Genomic DNA, 20,972 nt, shown 5'->3' on the forward strand with positions numbered 1-20,972 from the left:
CACCTGTGATAAAGATGGCCATTTGTTTTCTTAAAGCCCACTTAATGTCTGCTTAACTCAATTTGTCAGGAAATGTAGAACAATTTCCTCACAGCCTGAAATTTGGTAGTGGTTCAAAGTCAAAAGGCCAGGTCTAGTCTTATTCAAATGATATAATGAACAGTCTTCAAATCTAAATCTCCCTTGGGGAGATGCTGTTTACTTTTTTTTTTCCCCCCTACATTAGAAGAAAAAAAAAAGAATAAAATGTACGGTTTTCTTTGATTACTAAAAATACCGACTTCTTTTAACCCCTTCGTATGGGTCATCTGAGAAATCAGCTTCCTGGCTTCCTTCTTTTGCTGGATGTTAATATACTGAAGGTTAGGCATAGCAGAGCAAAAATATCAGAACAAATATTCACAAAATTATTTTCAGCATATTTTTTTAAAAAATCTCTTATTTAAGCGTCTAATTTTACATCTTAATCACCTCAAACCTATCTCTTATCTTCACTGTATTTATGGGATCTCTCCTGAAGTACTGACCAGGGGCCCAATCCTACTTCTCCAAGGCACAGCCAGAGGCGACGTTCTCAGCAAGCTAAGCGAGAGTTTATTGGAGACCTTTGGTGGGAACCTTGCCCAGGGGAGAAAGGGACAGCAGCTGAGTAAATATTGCAGGATACGGCCCCATCTTTGCTGTCGTTTAGTGAAGATTCCTTAATTTTCATGCGAGGAGAAAGCCAGGCAGCGCCTTGCCACCGCAGCCCTTCTTGCAAGCCGTTGCAGGCTTTCCTGTGCCTGGAGCCGAATCCAAGCGTCGGCGGGCACCCGCCGAGGCCGGCCCTTGGCTCAGGCAAAGGGGGCCGAGAGGAGCCCACCAGGGAGGGGGGTTTCGGGAGCCAGCAGAGAGCTCCCCGTGCCTGCTGGGGGTGCCTTGTCCCACCTCCAAAACAACCGGCGATGGGCTAGCGCCGTGGTGGTCGCGCAACTGCTAGCACGCCTGGTTGGCCGAAGAGAGGAGGAAAAGCACCACGTAAAAATAAGCAGGATCCCTGATTTCAAAAATATACACTGGCGAGGCTCAAGAAATTAAATTAGAACTGGTGACCCTACACACTCCGTTTCTATTTCGGAAGGGGATTTTTACTAGCGCAGGCAGCTCCTTGTGTTTCTCCGGAAGGGAGTGCAGGGTAGGTATTGCAGCACAGAGTTTCTGCTGGCTTTCGGTGCCGCTGGGGAGGCGTGTTACGGCCTCGAGTTGTGCATTTGCAGGGCAACTATCACGCCATCCAGCTGCTCTTTCCGCGCAGAAAACCCTGTGCGAGGCTGCGCGTAGAGCAACGCGAAACAGCAGAAAAGAGCTCGGCGTATTTTTCCTGTGCTCCGTAGAAGTTGGTAGGGAAGCACAGCCGTTTCAGTCGGGCTCAGACTTGCGCTGTTAGCCAGCAAAGTTCAAAGTCTAATTAACCTCCCCAACTGACCGACAATTCCCCCTTTTTACAACGCCGAGCGGGTCGCGCGTACGCCGGGCACGCGGTACCGAAGTCAGATGCCGCTTTGTTATAATTAGGGCAGCAAATTTTGTTTTCTGTTTGGTACTTGCTGTTACATATTGCATGTAATGTATGGCACTGTTAAGGGAAAAAAATTGGAGTCAAAGTGCCTGGAAAGTTAGGTCTGCTCTGTAGCACTGTGAGATTGTTGACATCTGCCGAGGTTGGAGAGCTCAGTAAGCAGGAAATGGGGTGTCACTCTGAGTGGTAGTTTACCATTATCCTGGCATCCTAATGAAGTGTCTGCAGTGCACAGAGCTTCTGGATGGCATCTTAACGCACGGCTAAGCAAAAGCACTTCTCTCCTTGTCACTGTCATCCATCTGCCTGCACCCTACTGCAGCCAATGGGATGGAACCATGCTACAATGTGCTATAAGCCATTTAGAGTTGCACATTGCATAATCAGGCCCATCAAATATGTAAAAAATGACTATTATTGGTTATTTCCCTCAAACTCCGACACCTGGAGTTCGAGGCATTAAAGTTTAACTTTTGGAAGTGCTGCTTTTTCCCATTAATTCTACGTATATTTTTGTTAAATGAGACCGAGTTGCAAACTCATTGTCTGAGRTCTTGCTAATGGATTGCAAAAGTTGTATGAATATTCATTGAAAACTCCACTTTATAACGCATAGGGTGAATTTATCAATTGCCCGTACAGAGAGGTTTCATGTAATTCCCATTTTCTTTTGCAACATCTATTTCTGAGGCATGAATAAAAAGTAAAATCAATTCCGATCACAAATTGGTTATTTTCCTTATAGCAAACATTAGTTAGCTTGAACACTTATAGATTTTTTTTAAAACAAGAAAGTACTTCACAATGCATCGCCACAAAAAGCTTGCTGTAGTGTAGAGCAAGTGATCAAAATTGGGACCTTTGTGCTGCATATAGTAACATTAAAATATCCTGATATTAAAAGCGGCACAAAGAATTTTTTTTAATATATGTGTGTATGTGTGTGTGTATTTTAAGCAGCATGATTTCCAGAATATGAAGACCTACCAAAGGAAAAGAGCCTTTTGGGCTGTTGACATTTCTGGAAAAAAAAATATATCAAGCCAAAACTGCATTCTTTTTTAAGCAAGTTTTCATTCCCTGATAACACCAAAGCTATCGAGCACCGGGGTTATGCATCGTGTGACAGGGCGCGCTTCTGAAATGGGCAAGAGCAAGATGAATTGGCTAAGTTGGGTGTTTATTTATACAAACAAGAGGGCAGAACATAATTTAGTTGCATCAGGAATTTTTCACAGACATTAAAACTATAGCAAACATAACAGCGGGGATGCTTGCACAGCAGCACAGTGGGGAAGCTCGCAGAGCGTCTGCCCACACTACGGCTGGCTGTAGCCAGCGCCATAAGTCTCACGATTTCATTAGCACTCAAAAATCCACCTAACCCGCTCAGTTCCGATTAAAAGAAAAAGAAATAAACAAACCCCCAAAGCCCCAAACAAGACCTGTCTTTCTCTCAGCAGCTGAATCAGTCGTGAATTGTTGGAAAAACTCTTGGCAGGCAGATTTTGCTGTAGCAACAGTGTGTGACGTTTTAACCACAGCAGAAATCTTATCCAAAAAAACAAAACAAGGTGAGAGGAGCCCTGGAAGAAATCGGAGAAAAGCGTGCTTAAAAAAAAACAAAAAACAAAAAAAACAAAAAAACCCCACAGATTAGGTGACAGATCAATAGGCTGATATTTTATGCAGAATCATAAATCAGTGTTTTTTCAGCAATTCAGCTCTGAGGCTCAAGAGCATAAAAAGAAACCATGGCTCGTGATAAAATTAGGCATTAATGTGAGCCATAAATGCCGTTTAACATTAAACATGCACAAGCAGCTGAAATGCCTGGCAAGGGGAAATGGGTGCTATAGTAAAACTATACAAAGTAAGTCAGACATGAATAATGCAGCAGGTCTGAGGCGGGTCATGGGTCAGACTCCACTACCTTGCAAAATAATGAATGCATGTCAGGTTAGAGACATACATCCCTTCCCAGCCAACGTGAGTTATTGGAGATAAACCGTGGACTTCCTGTTCTGAAACAAAGTGGCTTGTTGTAAACATGTACGTCCATTTAAAATTAATGATTAAAAGAAAGATTCAGCGGGATTTGCTTAAGTATTCTTTATGGACACAAGTGCTAAAGGTTACTTTCTTCATTCATTTTTACCCAGCCACTGCTAACGTTGCAAACACATCATGGGTTTTTTTTCCCCTCCTATGTTCAAATGTTTATTCAAGCTCATTTACAAAAGAGCTTATGTAATATTAAGTGTTTTTTTTCTCAATGCATTCTTCATTTGGCTATAAACAAGAGAGCATCTCCACAGTTTTGYGCTGTTAAAGGGAGCCAGCCCTATTTTTAAAGACAGTAACCCAAATTCTAAATATACGTTCTATGAAAATATTGCACAGAATACCATCTGTGATTCACTGTGGAGTATCTTCATCTGCTGAAATTATCACCTACATCTTCCATATTTTACCCAGAGYACAAAAAAGGATTAAACATCCTCTCACTCTTCATTCGATATATGCAATTATGATGACTTTATTCCTTCTGAAATCCTTGTGGGGAAAAGACAGTCTAACTTTCCCAAATGTGAATCCTTTCCCTAGATTTTCCTCAATTTTCATGACWAAAAAAAATGTAATGCCTACTATTTATCAAAATTGGTCTTCTCCATTTTCTAGACTTAACTGGAGAATTTAACACACACACACAGACGCACACACACAAAACAAAAAAATCCTCCTATTTAGGAATCCAAAGGAGAAAATTTCTACAAAAGTGGAATTCAAGACTTTACAGCAGAAAAGCAGATACATAGGTATCGCAACGGAAACATAAGATCTTGCATCTGATCTGTTAAATATTCCGTCAACAAGGTCAAGAGTAAAGACAAGCCTAGCCACTAAAACTGAAGCAAGAGTAAGCTTAAAAAAAAATGAACAGTTTATCCTCTTCAGTTTCTCAAGTGGAAAAACGAATTCTTTTATACTAGAAAAAAATCAAGCGCATACAGCATTTAAAAAAAAAAAACCAATATCAACCATTTTAATGAAAGAGTGCCCAATATTTTCATGGAACTATAAAAGGGAGCGAGAGTAAGTGTTATGGCAAAAAGCCTGGGCTCAGCAGCTTTGTGTGGGAAATGGTGAAATGTGACTGTGATTTATAATGAGAAAAGGTATCTACAACATACAATTTTCTACCTAGCTGCAAATAATAATTCATAGTGATGTCCCTTCCAGATAAAATACCTTTGCAATGTAGGACTCATGTGGTAAAATGATCATGATAAATGTCAGAGCAGTGCAGGTAACGGCTTTACAAACCATTAAGATTAGCTGGCTCTTTTTTTTTTTTTTTTTTTTTTTTTTGATGATAACAGTAACCATGCTGTGACTCTACGTGGTAATAATATCTCAGTACTGATAAATGCCAGAGCTGGGCAGAGGTGTTTATCATTCCCAGCTCAGAAATGCTGACTAAAGTTGCCACATGTTGCCCGCTTCTCCTTCCTTTACCGTAGACCAACAATTAACAAATAGGCTGATTCACACGCTAAGTCTGTGCACAGTTTCCAGGATTTGGTGGTTTGGGGCCTCGCTAAGCATCCCGTCTCCTGTATGTCGGCGCCGGGGCTTCGCGAGCCGAAGCCCCTAACACGAAGCTTAAGATCCTTGCCGTTTTCTCGATAAATAATTTCTTCGTAAATGAACATCGCGCTTGCTTGTTTGTTTGTTTTCCAAATACGTGTCAGGAGGAGCCGCGGTCTCGCTGAGGCAGCTGCTTGCGTGCCTGCAGAGGTGGTTGCCAAGCTAGCGTCTGGGCTAATCAGCAGAGCACGCAGGGAAACGTCCTTCAAAAGGCCACGGCGAAGTTGGGCTGCGCTGCATTTCCTTGCAGATCTCCTGCAATGGTCAAGCAGCGAGCGTTGCCTTCTACTGAGCTTTTCTTASGCCAGTTTAAGGGGTTCGGTCCCCCCCGAAGTCCGTTGAAGCCTCCAGAGAAAATAGAACTATAAAATCAGTTGAGCGGCTTTATTTCCAAAGTGGCGGCAGCCCTGATCAACSTAAACGTGACGTTTCTGGTACGATCACAGGCTCGCCATGCAGTTCGAGCAAAAAGCCTGCAGCAGCTCCAGCGCTCCCTTCTGCAGCCTTCGGGTCGTTCTGGTTTGCAGCGTCAACCCTATTTCCGCTGGACAGATAACCTGTCCCATGGACAAAAATAACCAGTACTATTGCCACGGGGCAGAAAAATCAAGGGATGTCTGAGTTTCAGGATTTGTGGGGTTTTYGTGCTGCACAGAAGTTAAGGGACTGTATAGGTCAAAACAGTAAAATACTTAGAAATGTTATTCTTCATTTATGTGTAACTTCATTACTACTATTGCCAACTACATGACTTTGTATAGTGTAAAATCATACAAAAGATTTTTTTTTACTAGAAAATAATGCATATTCATTGGTTACTTTGCACTTTTGTCTTTGATATATAAAATGTTAGCAATATAAATAATATACACGTGTCTGCAGATACGAAGTATTAACCTCCACAGGGGTTACATGATGAAGAAAGAATACCATCCAATTAATAATTTTAATTTTAAAATTCATTTCAGCTGCCAGAAATTTTTGGTTGAGAATAATTTTTTTTTTTGTAAAATTTTGAATCAAGACACTAATCATCATGCCTATTTATGCAGCATCTACTGCAACTGGGATTCAATCCTGATGGAGATATTTGGGTGTGAGGGCAATATGAATATTAAAAACGAAGATATCTGAAGAATGATAGGTGATAATTAAATCATAGATGATAAGATCAGAAAAGAATTCTCAGGTTATCTAGGGCATGTAACAAGCAAGATGTTTTCCCTACGTCAGACCTACTGGCACCTTATCTAATCTGTTCCTAAATGAAAGCACAGTTGTACATGACTTTTTAATTCAGTTGCAACATCTTATAAAAATCAATGCAAATATCAGAGTTGAACCTTTTCCCCAAAATAATAAATCATGCTAAAACAGGATTTATCTTAACAAAAGGAATAGCAATGTTCTTATCACTTAAAAAAAAANAAGAAGAAGAAGAAGAAAAGAAAAGAAAAAGAGCCAGAGTCCAACATTGTTTTCTTTACTAATTGCAAGTTTGAAATCCTATTTTTTCCCTACAAAAATTACAATTGTGAGACACTAGAGGTACACCTGGTATTAGAAAACAGCTGTGGTAGAGTAGTTTCATGAAAAGATTAATCATTAGAAAGCATGAGTAAAAAGACTACCAAATCATTTTATATTTCCTGCTTTTATGGGGTGAAATGTTACGGATGGAGATTCACAAATATGGCTACTTTAAATATGATGAGAAATAGGGCACGATATGGGCCATATGGGAAAATTGTCCACCACAGAAACTGGATCATTGGATGAATATAATTCCCAAGTGATATTCCACTTATGATGTCAGTCCTTTACCACCTGAAATTATTTGAGCTTAGGGTAATGGCCTAATAATCTAATAAAATAAATAAGAAGCTTAAAAATCTAATTCTGTGGACCAGAAAATATTTCCTTAAGATTTTGAGAGTTTTCTTTTTAATCTTTGTAAGTTACTCGTGCGCTCTGTAAAGATGACAGAAGGTACAACATATTCTGTTTTTAACCATATATTAATGATGAATTTTCTTTCTAAGAGAGCTGATAAAGCACTGGGCAAAGAAATATCCTAATACGGCACTCAAATGTATTTTTTCTGTATGTTTTTCCTTAGAAATCCAGGACAGCGCCATTCGCATTAAATCCATAAAGAGTCTCGTAAGAAAGCTCCCTAAACCAAACTATGAGACAATGAAAATCCTCTTTGAACATCTAAAGAAGTAAGTAAAACTGTAGTACTAAAGGATTGGTAATTGAAAAGGAATTCAAGTGTGGTGTCCAAATCCTATTGGAAATGTAATCCAAAATACCAAAGATAATTATGTTTTTTGGCAAAACTAAATATGATTTATGGTATCTATGTACATCCTATTTCTGCTCAAGAATCAGCGTGTCTAAGCAAAAGCATTAATTTTCCCTGTGTTAGGAAACAGAGCAGTAAGTTTCTGTGTGTGCAGTTAGACCCGCCGGTATGCCTAAGGAACAGGTACGTTGAAYTGAGCAAATGCAGCACGTTCCAGCGCACGTCTGACGTTCTCTAACCACCCGTGCAGCTTAGCTGGGAAAATACACTGCAAGCTCCTGCAGCACACAGTGGAGTTCGTGCCGATACGGAGCACCCAGGAAACACAGACGAGAGGTCTGGGAGTGCGGCTTTGCTTTCCTGGTGTTGCTGGAATGCTAGAGAGGCAGAGGTGACCCGGATTTTGTTCCGTAAAAGTGCTGCTGTGAGGGTCCACTGCTTGTCATCTCCCCGTGCTTCCTACACTTGTCGTGCTTAGTTTGTAGGTGCTGGCTCATAACATCAGCCTCGGATCTCACTCTCTTGTTTCGTGGCATTTACAGCAAAAATAGGCCAAAAGTTTGTTYGAAAACAAACGTGCAGCTGTTTCGTTTGCAAAAGGACCGGGCAGCAGTAAGGGACCAGAGGACAGGGGCATACAGAGGGCAGGATCCGGTTCCTCCTCTCCGAGCAGCGCTGGGGTTGGGGCTAACCGGTGCCATTTGCACAGCCACTTTTCAGCCAAATTACCCTTAAAATTGAAGGGACTAAGTAGTATCTAGGGCCCCATGCAGGCTCTGTACACAGAGGAGTATTTCATCTCAGGAATGATATAATGACCCCAGTAAATGAATAATAATGACTCCAAGTAAAAGACTACTTCCAGCTTACAATGAATGATGCCTTTATACTGACCATTTCTGCAGCCTTCTCCTGACATATGTATTTATATATATATACAAAAGATGTAGATCCTTTTCCTTGTTGTGCAACTGCCAGACGAATCTGTAAAAWGAAGTGTATATATAGTTGTGGGAATGTCCCCGTTTAATTAAGCACGGAAGGATTTTAAACAGTCTATAAAATGACGGAGTTTGGCCTTGAAGAAAATYATTTTCCCATGTATTCATCTGATGGAGCCTGTGCATACATTCTTTCCTTCAGAGGGTTATCGGGAGCAGGATAATAGCGTATTGATGTCAATGGAAGAATCATAAGGGAAATTATTTCCTGGGAAGAACCCTAGTGCTAGAAGCAGGTACATGCTGCCCAAACAGATATGTCATCTATAAAACTTACTTCATTGTACGTGGCGTTGATCCTAACCTGAAGAAACTTTTGCTACCCTGTCTTAGGGGAATGATATCARGTATACACAATAAGTCTTTGATCTTACAATTAAATCACTTGATTGGGACTCAGGAGACCTGGGTTCAGTTCTTGGCTTTGACCAGATGTTCTGTATGACCTTGGGTAAATCATTCAATCTCTCTGCGCCTCGGTTCCTTGTTTACAAAGTGGTGATAATACTTCCTTTGTCTGCCTTGCCTCTTTAGAGCACASTCTCTTCAGGACAGCAATTGTTTCCTGCTGTATGTATACAGAATAACTGGCGAAACTGGACCAAGACTGGGATTGGGGGAAAAAACTAAAAAACAATTAAATAGTGATACTTAGTAATGCAGATGTGTACAATACCTGGCTTGACTACAGCTCCACGGAAGGGGAGGAGGGCAAATGTATCACCTAAATAAGGACGTGTGCTTATGCTAGGGTCACTGAAGGAATACGGTGAAAGAAGAGGTATGCTGAAGTGATGCAGCAGCGCAGTGATGGAAGGCAGGAAGAGATGGTATTTGGGCCATCTTRGGTGGTTGAACATTATAGAAGCAATCACACGAGTCTGTCTGGAGGAAGTCAGCCCTGTGTGTCATGCAAACACATCCTCAGGGAAGGAAGGGATTATCCTAAGAGCCTTTGTCCTATCGATACAGAAGCAGCAGTAGAATAAATACTGTAAAAATCAAAAACTTACAAAAACTGGCATGTTCTCATGAGCTTGTCAATGGGAAAAAAGGGCCAGTTCAAATGGCCAGTCTGAATGGGTTCAGATCAAATAACAATATGTGAGAAGCACATGTATTGGATCCTTCTTTAGAAATCTGGACAAAGCAGTTGATGAGAGAGCCTGGGAGAAAGCCCTGGCAGCAGACACACCAGCGGGGATTAACACTGAGATCTGGCCTGTGCCATACATCTTCCCTAAACCAAGCCCCTAGAAGTTGCAAGAAGTCACAGTGTTGTGTATGAAACCCATGGAATGGGTATTAAAAGCAAAGCTCAGGCTCGCAGTACCTGCACTTTTAAGTATTTTGTATTTGTATATGATGGAAAAAAAATGTGTCACCTATTCATCTTTGCATGAAATTTATTCAGCTACAAATATAATGCATGAGCAAAAGAGACAAAATACACAGCTGAATAGACATACCACGTAGTTCTTTGCAGTCTAACATCATAACAAATTGCTTTATATTGAAAATTGTTTTATATTTTCATACTGAAAATAGTTGAGCACAATGACTATTAGGTTTTTCATACTTCCTAAGTTGAGCAAGCCAAGCATATATTTTACGCATAAAAGAAACAACAGAGCCCAATCTGAGTAGGGACTTTCCCAAATAAATGACTACAGAAAACAGGCTGTGCTACTTGAGCATGTGTAGAGATACTCGCTTGCTGTATACATYGCCTGTATTTATGTTTCTTATATTTGTGAAAACAGAGCCCCAGTTCCTCAGGACTCCACTCCTTCCTGCTGTTTATTTACAAGTGAATTTTCCTCCCAGACAGGGCGAGCGAAGCCCAAGGACCACATAAAACTGATATACCATACAGGTCCTGCTCTGCAGGTGTACAAAGGACAGCAAATGATGCAGGAACCTTGCATCGGCTGTGCGCACAAAYGGGAACTGAGAGCAACCACCCTCTAGGTGATAAGTCGTTATTTGTGCAATAATTTACTCATGAAGCTATAATTTTAATAAGGCGCCTCTCTAAGAATCCCACAGTATTTTATAACCAGCGCTGCTTTCGTAGCAGCATCTTGAGCTGGCTATCACACAGCCGTTGGGAAACTGAGGCACGACAAGTCTAAGTGACTTAAGGACTCAGCGTAAGCCAGCGGTGCAATCCAAAAGCCTGGATGTTTTTTGCACAGAAGCTTCTGCAGCGACCACGAAACACTCTTTCCTCACCACTGCAAAACGCGGTGGCAGAGAGGAGTCGGAGCCTGCCGGCGGGGGGCAAGCGGAGCCCCGCTCGGCTGGTGGCGCGCCGAGCCGGCTGGGGCTGCCGCGGCGCTGCTCCGCGAGCCGCGCGGCTGCGTGGCACAGCGCTGTGCCTCGGCTAATAAGCTGTGCTTATTAATGTTAAATTAATGAATCTCAGCCTGCTCTGCTTACTRGGTTGCACTCGGTGCCGCCGTAACGCGGCTCGACGACTCCCAGGCTCGAGCTGCCTTGCGCCCACCAGGCTGGAGCACGGGGTGGCCAAGCTGCCCGCGCCCCTCGTGTAGACGCCTCGGAGAAGGGATGCATTGCAGAACAAAATCCCTTTCTTTCCCTCTTACTTTGTCTCTCAAGAGCAATATAATACGTTATTTACAAAACTATAAAATCGGTGCCGACATAATGAAAGGGGAAGATAGAGGCCAGCCTGACTTCGCCGTCGGTGGAGAGCGCTGAACCCAGCTGCCCAACTGTGGAAGATCTTCTTCCAGCAGCAGCATCTGCCTCCTTGGCAGGCACGGCCGGCCCGGCGCCCGGGGAGCGCCGCGGTTGCCTCTTGGTTTATCACGTGGATCTGTTACTGTGGCCTCTCTGGCTGCCTTGCCCGCRCAGAAGCCAATTCCTTCCGATTCGCCTTCGAATCCAAGGAACGAGTTTGCTCCGTGTTTTTCCTGCGCTGTATGCAGCGCAGCGAAATGTCCTCGGATGCAGCCCAGGCTTTCTGCCCTTCCAGGGCGTGATGGTTTCCCTTCTGGCTGCCCTCCCCCTCCATTCYTATTAATTCTTATTAATTCTCCATTACTTCTTATTAATTCTCCRTTCTTCTTAATAATTGCTTGTATCAGTTTCACTGGAAATAAGCTCCTCATCAAGAGTAGAGCAGTTTATCTGAGACAGACCCACTAACACCAATATTTTATCTAACAAAAGTTGCAAGRGATCCAGGATTTATGTTTACAGCTTGTTGTGAAAGCCGTCTCCCCTCCGCGTTCGCAGCGCCCAACCTCAACGCGCCAAAGAACCGGCGCACGCTCACGCTGACGCACCTCAAAGCCAGCGACACCTCGCCCACGTTCTGCAGAACACGGGCCCTGGGAAACTACTGAATGTCTACTCAGTATTATTGCTACCTATTAAAGATTTTAAAAAAAAAAAAAAAGACGTGTAACAAGAGCCCAACAATAGCCCACACCACATATATCTATATATATATATATAGATATATAAATATATATAGCAATGACAATGTGATGACAAGTCCAGCAGCGGTACCCAAAATGCAGAGGGAGAATCGGAAAATACTGTCAAAAAGTATGGCATCTTGTAACGCTAAGCAAGGGAGGTCTGCAAACTTTTTTTGTTTCTTTTTTTTTTTTTCTAAAAGTTGGTGGAGGAGAGATGTAGCAAACATATGTGATTTTCACGTCCTAAACTATGTGTCATATCAGCAGTTTCAGGCAGGCTTACATATTAAATCTAGGCTCAGGAGAACCCTTTTTTTTTTTCTCACAGCAGAGGAACAGATTATGTTAACAGTCATACAAGCCTTGCATTAAAAAAAATAATAATAAAGGTAAAAATTATTTAAATGAAAAAAACAACCCCCAAAACAGACAACGAGAAATTTCTATTCAGTAAACCTCAGAGAGCCCATGGGAGACCAGARTGTCTTGAGTTTTCTTCAGAAAAAATGTCCAGATTCAGGAATGTGCATAAGCCCATAAATCCTTAACTGAAGGCGCTAGAAATTAAGAATATATGCTCAAATGACTTCCTCAATCGAGGCCTTTCTCAGAATCTTGTGAACTTTCTTCTCATTCCCAAGCAACAGGGCAGTGACAGGGAGAAAATTATAGTCTTATTCCTGCAAAATTAGGGAAAGCTGCTGGTGTTCCCCCCACTCTACGATGAAAATTTTAAAATTTACATGATGAGAAGAGCAAATATATATCAAGACATGCCCTTGCATGCATGCTTTATGCTATTTCAACTATACAAAAGTTTTAGAAAGAAGCTGGCCCGATGCCAACACTTGTCCCATTTAACATAGGTTCCTCTAGCTTGTTTTTTGGAAGAAAAAAGAAAAAGAGTTAAATCTATTTCTCTCTACTGGAGTACACGCTGGTCTACTCAGTTCTCCCCCTGCGAGTGTGTGTGTGCGTGTCCCTGCTACTGAGGTTTTTGCAGTCATACCTAGTGCCTCTTGTTGTGGAATACGAGTTTTCAAAGCCCWCTTCTTCCTCCTGGGATACCTTACAGCTTGGCCATTTCAAAGTGAACAAAGATGAGGAATTAAAGCCACATTTTCGCCTGTGTTTAGATATATTTTCTATTTTTACACCATATTTAAAAATATAAACCCTGATTTTCATAACAATCATCAGGCAAATAATTGYGCTTGGTGCTTTTCAGTGCTACCAGGTTTCAGAATGTACTGCACTGGTGTATCAGCGAATAACAGAGCGATAAAAATAATTAACACAGTTTTAATTTAAATATTTATGATACGGCAGCCTACGTGGCTGCAGAGGACCATTGTGCTAGGTGCAGTGCACAAATACGTGCAAGATACCGTTCCTTCCCTATTACTCAATATCAAACGATCTCAGAAAGCTTTTCAGCCATTAATTAAATCTCATAACTTCCTTTTTCAGGCCAGTAAGTTTTATTATCCCAGTTGCGCGGCTGGAGGAAGCGAGGCGCTTGCCCAGGGTTACGGGGGGAGCGGTTCTCGCCCCCCGCTCGCCGCCGGCTGCCCCGGTCCTGCCGGCTCCTCGCACGCTTGGGGTGCGTGCGGGCGCTCGCTCTGCGGGTGTGCAACGGGCAGCRCGTCCCGGGGAAGAAAAGCATTAATGTCTAGAACCACGTCATCGAGAGGAAACTTGCAATGCTTTTCATTTTTCTGACTAAAGATGCAGGATTTTTCTCCCAATAAGGCTGTAAAATGAATAAAAGGGTTGAAGTTTCTTAAGATATTCATTGAAACTTTTTTAAAAAAAAAAGCTTTAATGCCAAAATGTCAGTGTTCTGTGCAAAATAATTAATATAACACAATAGGATCTATTCTACTATCGATTGAAAAGGAATTTATGCAGGTAATTCATTAAGGCTAGTGGGAGTTTGACATGTAAATCCCCCGGCACTTTGATGGGAAAACAGACCCTGGTGATTTGATTTTTATTTTTTTATAAGCTGTAAAATATGTGCTTTTCAGTAACAAATGTTTAAAATCAAAAACAAATACCTGAACAACTAGGGCAATGCCTCTCAAACGCTGCTTTGCGAGACTTCTGAAATGACATTAGATCAAATCTTTTTTCACACACTGCAAAAGATGCAACAATCATTTCAATCACTCTGCTTAGAGAATCGATACATTTTTTTTTTGCTTTCGGAGAATGACATTTCACATTCCAACATTTCCAGGTTATCACCTTCATACATCTCTTTTTGTGGTCAAGTGCATGATTAGTACTTCTGACAGGATATTGGCCGTTTTCTTATGAAGAGCCACAAATTCTTGTAAATAAAAACCAATCTGAAAAAATGAAGAGCAAATCTGTGGACTGGAATGCACCCTACTTGTAATGGGAACAAAAAGCTGGCAAAGAAATATAGACCTAAATCACAGCAGAATGACCTACTTTAAGGCATTTGCCAAAGAGACAGTGTTTTAGACAGCTCCTCTGAAGTAGCGTCTTTATGTCTATGCCATCTGCAGATTTATTATTGTGCTTTTAGGAAAAAAAAAAAGAAAGAAAGAAAGAAGAAAGAAAGGAAAGAAAAACCTACAGCATGCCTGAACAAAACCAAGCTTCATCTATAGGAAAGATTCCAGTACTGAGGGCACCAAACCCACACCTACTGATGTGGTCCAAGTTTTTTTCTTTAGAGGCACCTAATTAAGAAACCCTGATTCATTTACATGGATACGTTTGATCTAAATTACACTCCAAACCACACCAAATTAGGAGCATCTGTGAATGTGAAGTGTTTGTTCCCAGTGACTGGTAGAATAGGGCCAGTTCTGGACGGCACATGTTCAAGTGACGAAAAATATTTCAGATGTAACATACTTCTGAGACCCACTTTTCCACTAATAATTCATAATGAGGTAAACCAGTATCTCTGCTCAAACTATTATTTCAGGCTGTGAAAAAAATGTCATTTTACTTTTAAAATGAGGAGGAAAAAAAGCGGTAGGCAACCATCTCGTTCGCTTGCTGTCCCTGAAAAGGGGCATTAACGCAACCATTAGCAACAATTTAAATCTGTGGAGTGTGTATATTATCACATACACATTCCTCCTGAAGTCCAGACCGGAGAAACGTACCTATGAAGGATTCGTTGTTGCTCACAGACAGGGCCTTCTGCCTCGATCTGCGTGTTCTGCTGCTGTTACCCCACCACGCAGTGTTTTCTGAAGGGTCTGCGTGCTAGATGAGGCTGTGCCATGCACTCTGGAGCAATAGTAAAGGTTTAAGAAAGTGGGCCAGATTTGAGATTTTATGCCTCCCTTTCATGCTGTGTTGCTGAGGTATCTAGTTAGGTATTTTTATATCTAAGAAGGATACAGGACAAAAGTGGGTCCTGTAGCAATAAGGGAACTTTTATTGCACTTTCTTGTCTGCTGGAGAGGGTGAGCGGAGGAGGCTGCAGAAACCACTGGTTGCTGCTTTGCTGCCTTGCAGTATAAACTGACAGACTCAAGAAATAGCCTTTATCTTGCTCTAATTTAAGCAATAGAGCCAGCCCGAGCGTTGGGGAGTGCAAATCCCACAAATTCCACACTGTGTTTGCAATTCCCTGGATGCTCGTGCAGTTTGGCACAATCTTAGGATTTGGCCCATGGTGTTTGGCAGCCACCTTTTATTCTTGCCTTCTTTTATGCTTTGTGAATAGTCTAAGTTACATAATATCAGTGACAATTTGTTTATGGCAAGCATTATAGTCCCTGTTTTATGATTACATTCAAACTTTAAGCCACATTTTGACGTCTAAGGATCATCTTGCATTCTCATATATTATATACAATGAAGGCTTGTGTTCCAGTARGGGTGGAGGGGGAGGAACTTTATAAATAACATGACTCCTTTTGTCTGAGGAGATTTTAATACATTTGTCTGATCTACAGTTTTTGCAGTAGCCAGAATATAATTTGAATATATTAATATTTTCAGCAACTGTGCGCAGGGAGCCCAGTTAATAACTTATGCATGGATATATAGATACACTTCAGACCGAGGTAATGTTTTTAGCCCTTCTGTTGGTAATACTTAGCAAGGCGCAATGAAAGAGCCTGTTCTTTCCTCCCCTTTGTTGTGGGCATGCATTGTGATGGTATGGAGCCAGTGTTCTTTCTGTTGTCTACACAGCCTGGATTCAATAAGCAGTTATATATGCATATTATGACAATGTGGTCAAGGAAACCAGATTTTTTTACTCTACCTTCATGTGCCTGTACAGTATAAAATCTGGTATTTATTTTTCTTGTCCTCATTCAATATGTTAACAAAATCATAATTTGATACAGGTTATGTTCACTTTATAATTAAAATTGTGGAGTTAGATGAAAATACAGCAAGATGTTGCTGGATGGAAAATATTTATCTTTTCATACATTACGCATTATGGCGTGATGTAAAGTCATAAATCTGTGGAACGGCTAACTCTAGCCAAGTGGATGATACTAGCCTCCTCTCCTGGGCCACAGGACGCAACCAGTTTTCTCCTCCACTGGGCTTCTGCAGCAGCTTCAGCCCTGCCACCAGACAGCATTGCTGCCATCCCTGCCTGCACTGCCCCATGCAACGTCGCAGCATCTCCACGCCGCCAGTCCTCTCAGCTGTCAGGAGCCGCTTCCAGCAGCCGTATTCTCTATATATTCTGTGTTCCTCAAGATTAGGATTTATTTATTTTTTTTAACCTCTGCGGTATTCACATAGGAKGTACTCCTGTAAGTACGTATAGGATGTACTCCTATAAGTACGTAATGCAAAGTAACTAACACCATTTTAATTGTCCTAAATTATCTTCATCAAAAGACAGTTGAGCACAGCTGTTAGATTTCTGTTCCAAACATCACTACCTAAAAAAAAACGATTATTTGGGCTACTGGTTAACTTCAACAGGCTCTCCAAAAGTTATGTTCTAGTCTAYAAGGATCATAGTCTATCAACGGAAATGTCAAGTGTCTATTGCCTGAGAGAAAGGGATGTTCCAGATACATGTTCTCTCAAGATTAAAAGAGAAGGCCAAAAATATCCTTTTTAGGAAGCCTAACAGCCTGACCTCCTATCCCAAAATGATGTTAGACTCCCCACAAAAATGATTGATTCATTTCTCTGAAATGGTGAGATGTCACTCGATTCTCCTGCTACAGCTGGGATATATCAGGACTTCCTAGCCTCTTGGCTGTATCACAGAGATTTAGGAACACAACGATCCCGGCTTGCCAGCACCCATCCTGAGTATTGTTACCCTCTGCTGTGGAGATGAGCCAAGAAAAACAAGTCAGAAAAGACCAAGTTCCTTCGTTCTGATAGGTCTCAACAATCCCTCTCTTATTACCCCCCTGACACCTCAGTGGACAAAGCGCAAACCTTTTACACCAAATGTGTTCCTTGTGTCAGTGCTAGACTCAGCGCCACCAAATGACCTGGGGATATCACTTCATCTGTCTTGAAACCGTTCCAGCTCTCCAGGTCATTGCCATCTACACTGACAAGTCCAGTCTTTCACCAAACACTTCCAGCAATCTTAGAGACTCCAGTGCACAGCCCTATAGCACTTTCCAGTAGGTCAAGATTGCTATGAACGTCCGTCGTCCTTAGTGAATTTTCAGTTCCAGAGGGGGTTTTTAGTAGGGTCATGGCAGCAGTAGTAGCCGAGTTAAGACCACCTCCTGGGTCAACTGTCCTGTTGAATATGACTGTATATATTTTAAATTTTATCTGACCACTATGGCAAGGAACTGCCTAAACTTTCTGGGTTACATGATAACGTGTTATCATCCAACTCCTTACTCAGGATGCAACTCTGCATCCTGAAACCACACCATTTGCTTCCTAAGGAGGCACTGTCTCTCAGCTTGTAGATCCTTTTGTAGCCACTCTCATTTTCTGCTGTAGGGGAAGATCCATTCAGCATCTACAAAACGATATCCTGAAATTTGTCTTGTCCAAGGGCCAAGTGATGTTGAGTCAGTGGTCCTAGAGCTCAAGGCAGTAAAAAGACATATCCAGGGTATTTCAACTTCATCTCCAAGAACATCTTGCCTGAGCATAACATCAACCAACAAGACAATGTGGGGAGAGACCACATGAGAGACCAATGTGGGAATGGGTGTACTGAGTATGAGAACTGCTTTTCTGCKACTCTACTGGGTGCATTGAGTCATTTTATGCAGCTAAGCTACAACTGAGAGATGAAAAAAAGCACAACTACTGAGCGAGGCAGGCCTGCCTGTATAGAGAACTAAAGACTGGCAAAGTGTCTAAGGCAGTTAGTCCACAGTCATCTGAAACCATCGCACGTGTGAATGGATATTTGACTTAAAAAGGAACTAATGAGAAAATCCAAAGCCATTTTAAAGCTGGCAAATAGTATGGAACTTGCAGTACTACAAAGGGTGCATCTTAGAAAGATTCAAKATATGGAAAATCATCCACTCCAGGCAGTTCGTGCATTTAGTGCAATGGACTATACACGTGCATAAAAAATAAACATCAAACTAAGGTGAGTGGACAAGACAGACAAAGTGTAAGTAGAAAAGACAATGCTGACATAGTATATTCATTGCTCAAGGGCAAGTAAAATGTAAATAAGTTTAAAGAAATCAAAGACTCATGGCACATACTCACTAGTGCATTTAAGAGATATATTCATCCTACTCATGTTCAATATCAGTGCTGAAACAATTGTGATGCTGGGAGGCATGTTAAAGCATCTTTCAAATCTGATACAAATGCAATGCATATATATTGCACTAGTAGCTTGTGGAGAGCTCAGAAGTAAACCTGAAAGAATAGGAATCCAGGCTGAGGTCAGATCCTCAAAAAAATCATCTCTATTGGGCAGACCAATGCATGAAGACTTTAATTTTAAGCAACAAGATAGTGATAATGGAGGTTAAAAAAAAATGTAGATTTTATGTTGGGCAAGATCAATAGGTCAATATTCTGAGGTTTTTCAGGACCTAAAAGGACTTTAAACAAAACAATTTATGAAGTAATTGCATATTAAGGAGCTCATAAAAAAGGAAAACATTGTGAAGAATTTGTTCTCTGATTTTCGTAGAATTATTTGCCACATTCTCTGTTTTCAACACGAAAAAACACCAGTTGTATCACAAAACTGAACAATCTATTCACAATACTGCACAAAAACAATGGGTTGTTAGCAAAATAYGACTAAGTTTTTAATGAGAGGCTCTAGACTTACTGGTACAGATACATTTCCAAACAGGTTATCTGAAGTTCAGCATCCTAATATGAAAATTCCAAACAATTGCCACTTTTGAGCATTACGGCAAAGGGTAAAGCATTCATACCCAGGGCTGAGTTTATCTGCTGTCAGCTGKATTACTTTAGCACAAAGAGGCTGTAATTGAAGGTTGCAAGAGCTTATAGACTGAACGGAGTTAAAAAGCAGAGTTAGTAAAAGTAAAATTCATCCAAATTGAGAAAATTAAGCTTATGCAAGATGAAATTCTGACTCCATTCTGGCTCCCAGTCAATTGGAGTTTTGTTRGTGACTTTGACATTAATCAGAATTTCACTCACTGTCAAGAGAGATGCTGCAAAAGGTGTGACAGAGTGAAAGCAAAGTTAAAATTAGTGTTAACCTGGGGGGGGGCAGGTGTCCAAAATACGTTTTCTGAGCATGGACTGCTGTCTAATTCAGTGTCTGCTTGAATGTAGCAATGGGGAATGAAGCAATGTAAAAAGTCCTTTTAAGAAAAAAAAAAAAATATAAAACTAGACTAGTGGAGAACATCTAGTATTTGCCATAATGGTTCAGTCCTTGCGACACAATTTCGTGGCCGTGACTGCCGAAGTTCACGGTGTCCATCGTCCTGGCCAGGGACGCCTTAAGCACAGCAAGGTGTTGTTTGTAAGAAAGAGTTTCAGAAAACCGTAACACCCCTGCGTGTYGGTGCCGGTGCTGACACCCTCCACCCCAGACTGCCAGAGGAGCAGAGCTTCCCCTGGAAGCAGCAAAATGCCGGAGACCTTGAGCTGGGCTGCATGGCCTCTCTTAGCTGTTTCCCACCCAGGAATGCCCGCTTTTGGAATAAGGGTAGGGGTCATTAGAAGAAAAACCGTAATACCAGTTGACAGAGGCAGTAAGCTTGCTGGGAAGGAGGATTATATCATTTTCCAGAGTCTCATCATCTTTCAGTAAATCTGAACCAAAGCATTCAATTTCTGTGTCTCTCAGAGCCAGGTGCCATAGGCTTTCGTGTACGCTTTCCATATATCCTCTCTTTCGGGTGTGTTGCAGAAGAGTGGCCTCTTTCACTGAATTAGAAAAAGCCAGGAGTTATCATCAGAACTGGTTGTTCTGGTTTTAGCCATGTAGTTTTTGTCTGACCATCACTAAGAGTGTCAAAGCCTCAGTGCCCCATCAGAAAAATGTAGTTAATAACGTTAATCCACCTTTATTAAGAGCCTTTAGCGTTATGGAGGAATACCAAATATTATTAAGACAAAAAGACAACAGGATAATAAGGAAATGCATTTTTTGCCTTGCTGACCTAATTTCTAACCTCACTTTAAAATCTTCCATTGATTTTAATTATGCTTAATCTAAAGCTAAGCTTGCAAATCTAGCAAACTTAAGGACTGCTTTTAAGTGAATTTTCTCGCCTGTCAGAGTTCCTCAGGCTTTCTAAGCTACAGCTAAAAGTTTATTTCCAGCCCGGTTATAAAGTTGTCACAGACCTCCTTCCATGGGAAGCATCGAGCCCGAGCGCTGCGTGGCGAGCGCGTTCAGACTCTACCTTGCTCGAACCGCGCGCCTACACAGTTTCGTTCTTCATGAAACAATCGCAGTCCTTTTCTCATCAGCGCTAGCCAGAGGCAGTAATAAGGGTGAAGGATATCTATCATGAAAAGTCCAGTGTCAATGTGTTCCCCCAATTTATTTACTGACCTTCAATGCAACAGCCATACTCCTGACCCTC

At 41.6% G+C, this 20,972-nt stretch overlaps 1 protein-coding gene across 1 annotated transcript in view; it reads left to right on the forward strand.

The window, feature by feature from the left end:
- Nucleotides 1-20,972, forward strand: part of ARHGAP15 (Rho GTPase activating protein 15) — a 309,324-nt gene that overhangs the window by 278,114 nt on the left and 10,238 nt on the right. Inside the window, exon 12 of the mRNA XM_085308369.1 lies at nt 7,329-7,434. Within this exon, the coding sequence (XP_085164495.1) occupies nt 7,329-7,434 (106 nt within the window). The remainder of the gene's footprint in view (nt 1-7,328; nt 7,435-20,972) is intronic.

The sequence above is a fragment of the Rhea americana genome, unplaced genomic scaffold, assembly GCF_003343005.1.
Source record: "Rhea americana isolate MKP2758 unplaced genomic scaffold, rheAme1 scaffold_105, whole genome shotgun sequence".
Lineage (NCBI taxonomy): Eukaryota > Metazoa > Chordata > Aves > Rheiformes > Rheidae > Rhea > Rhea americana.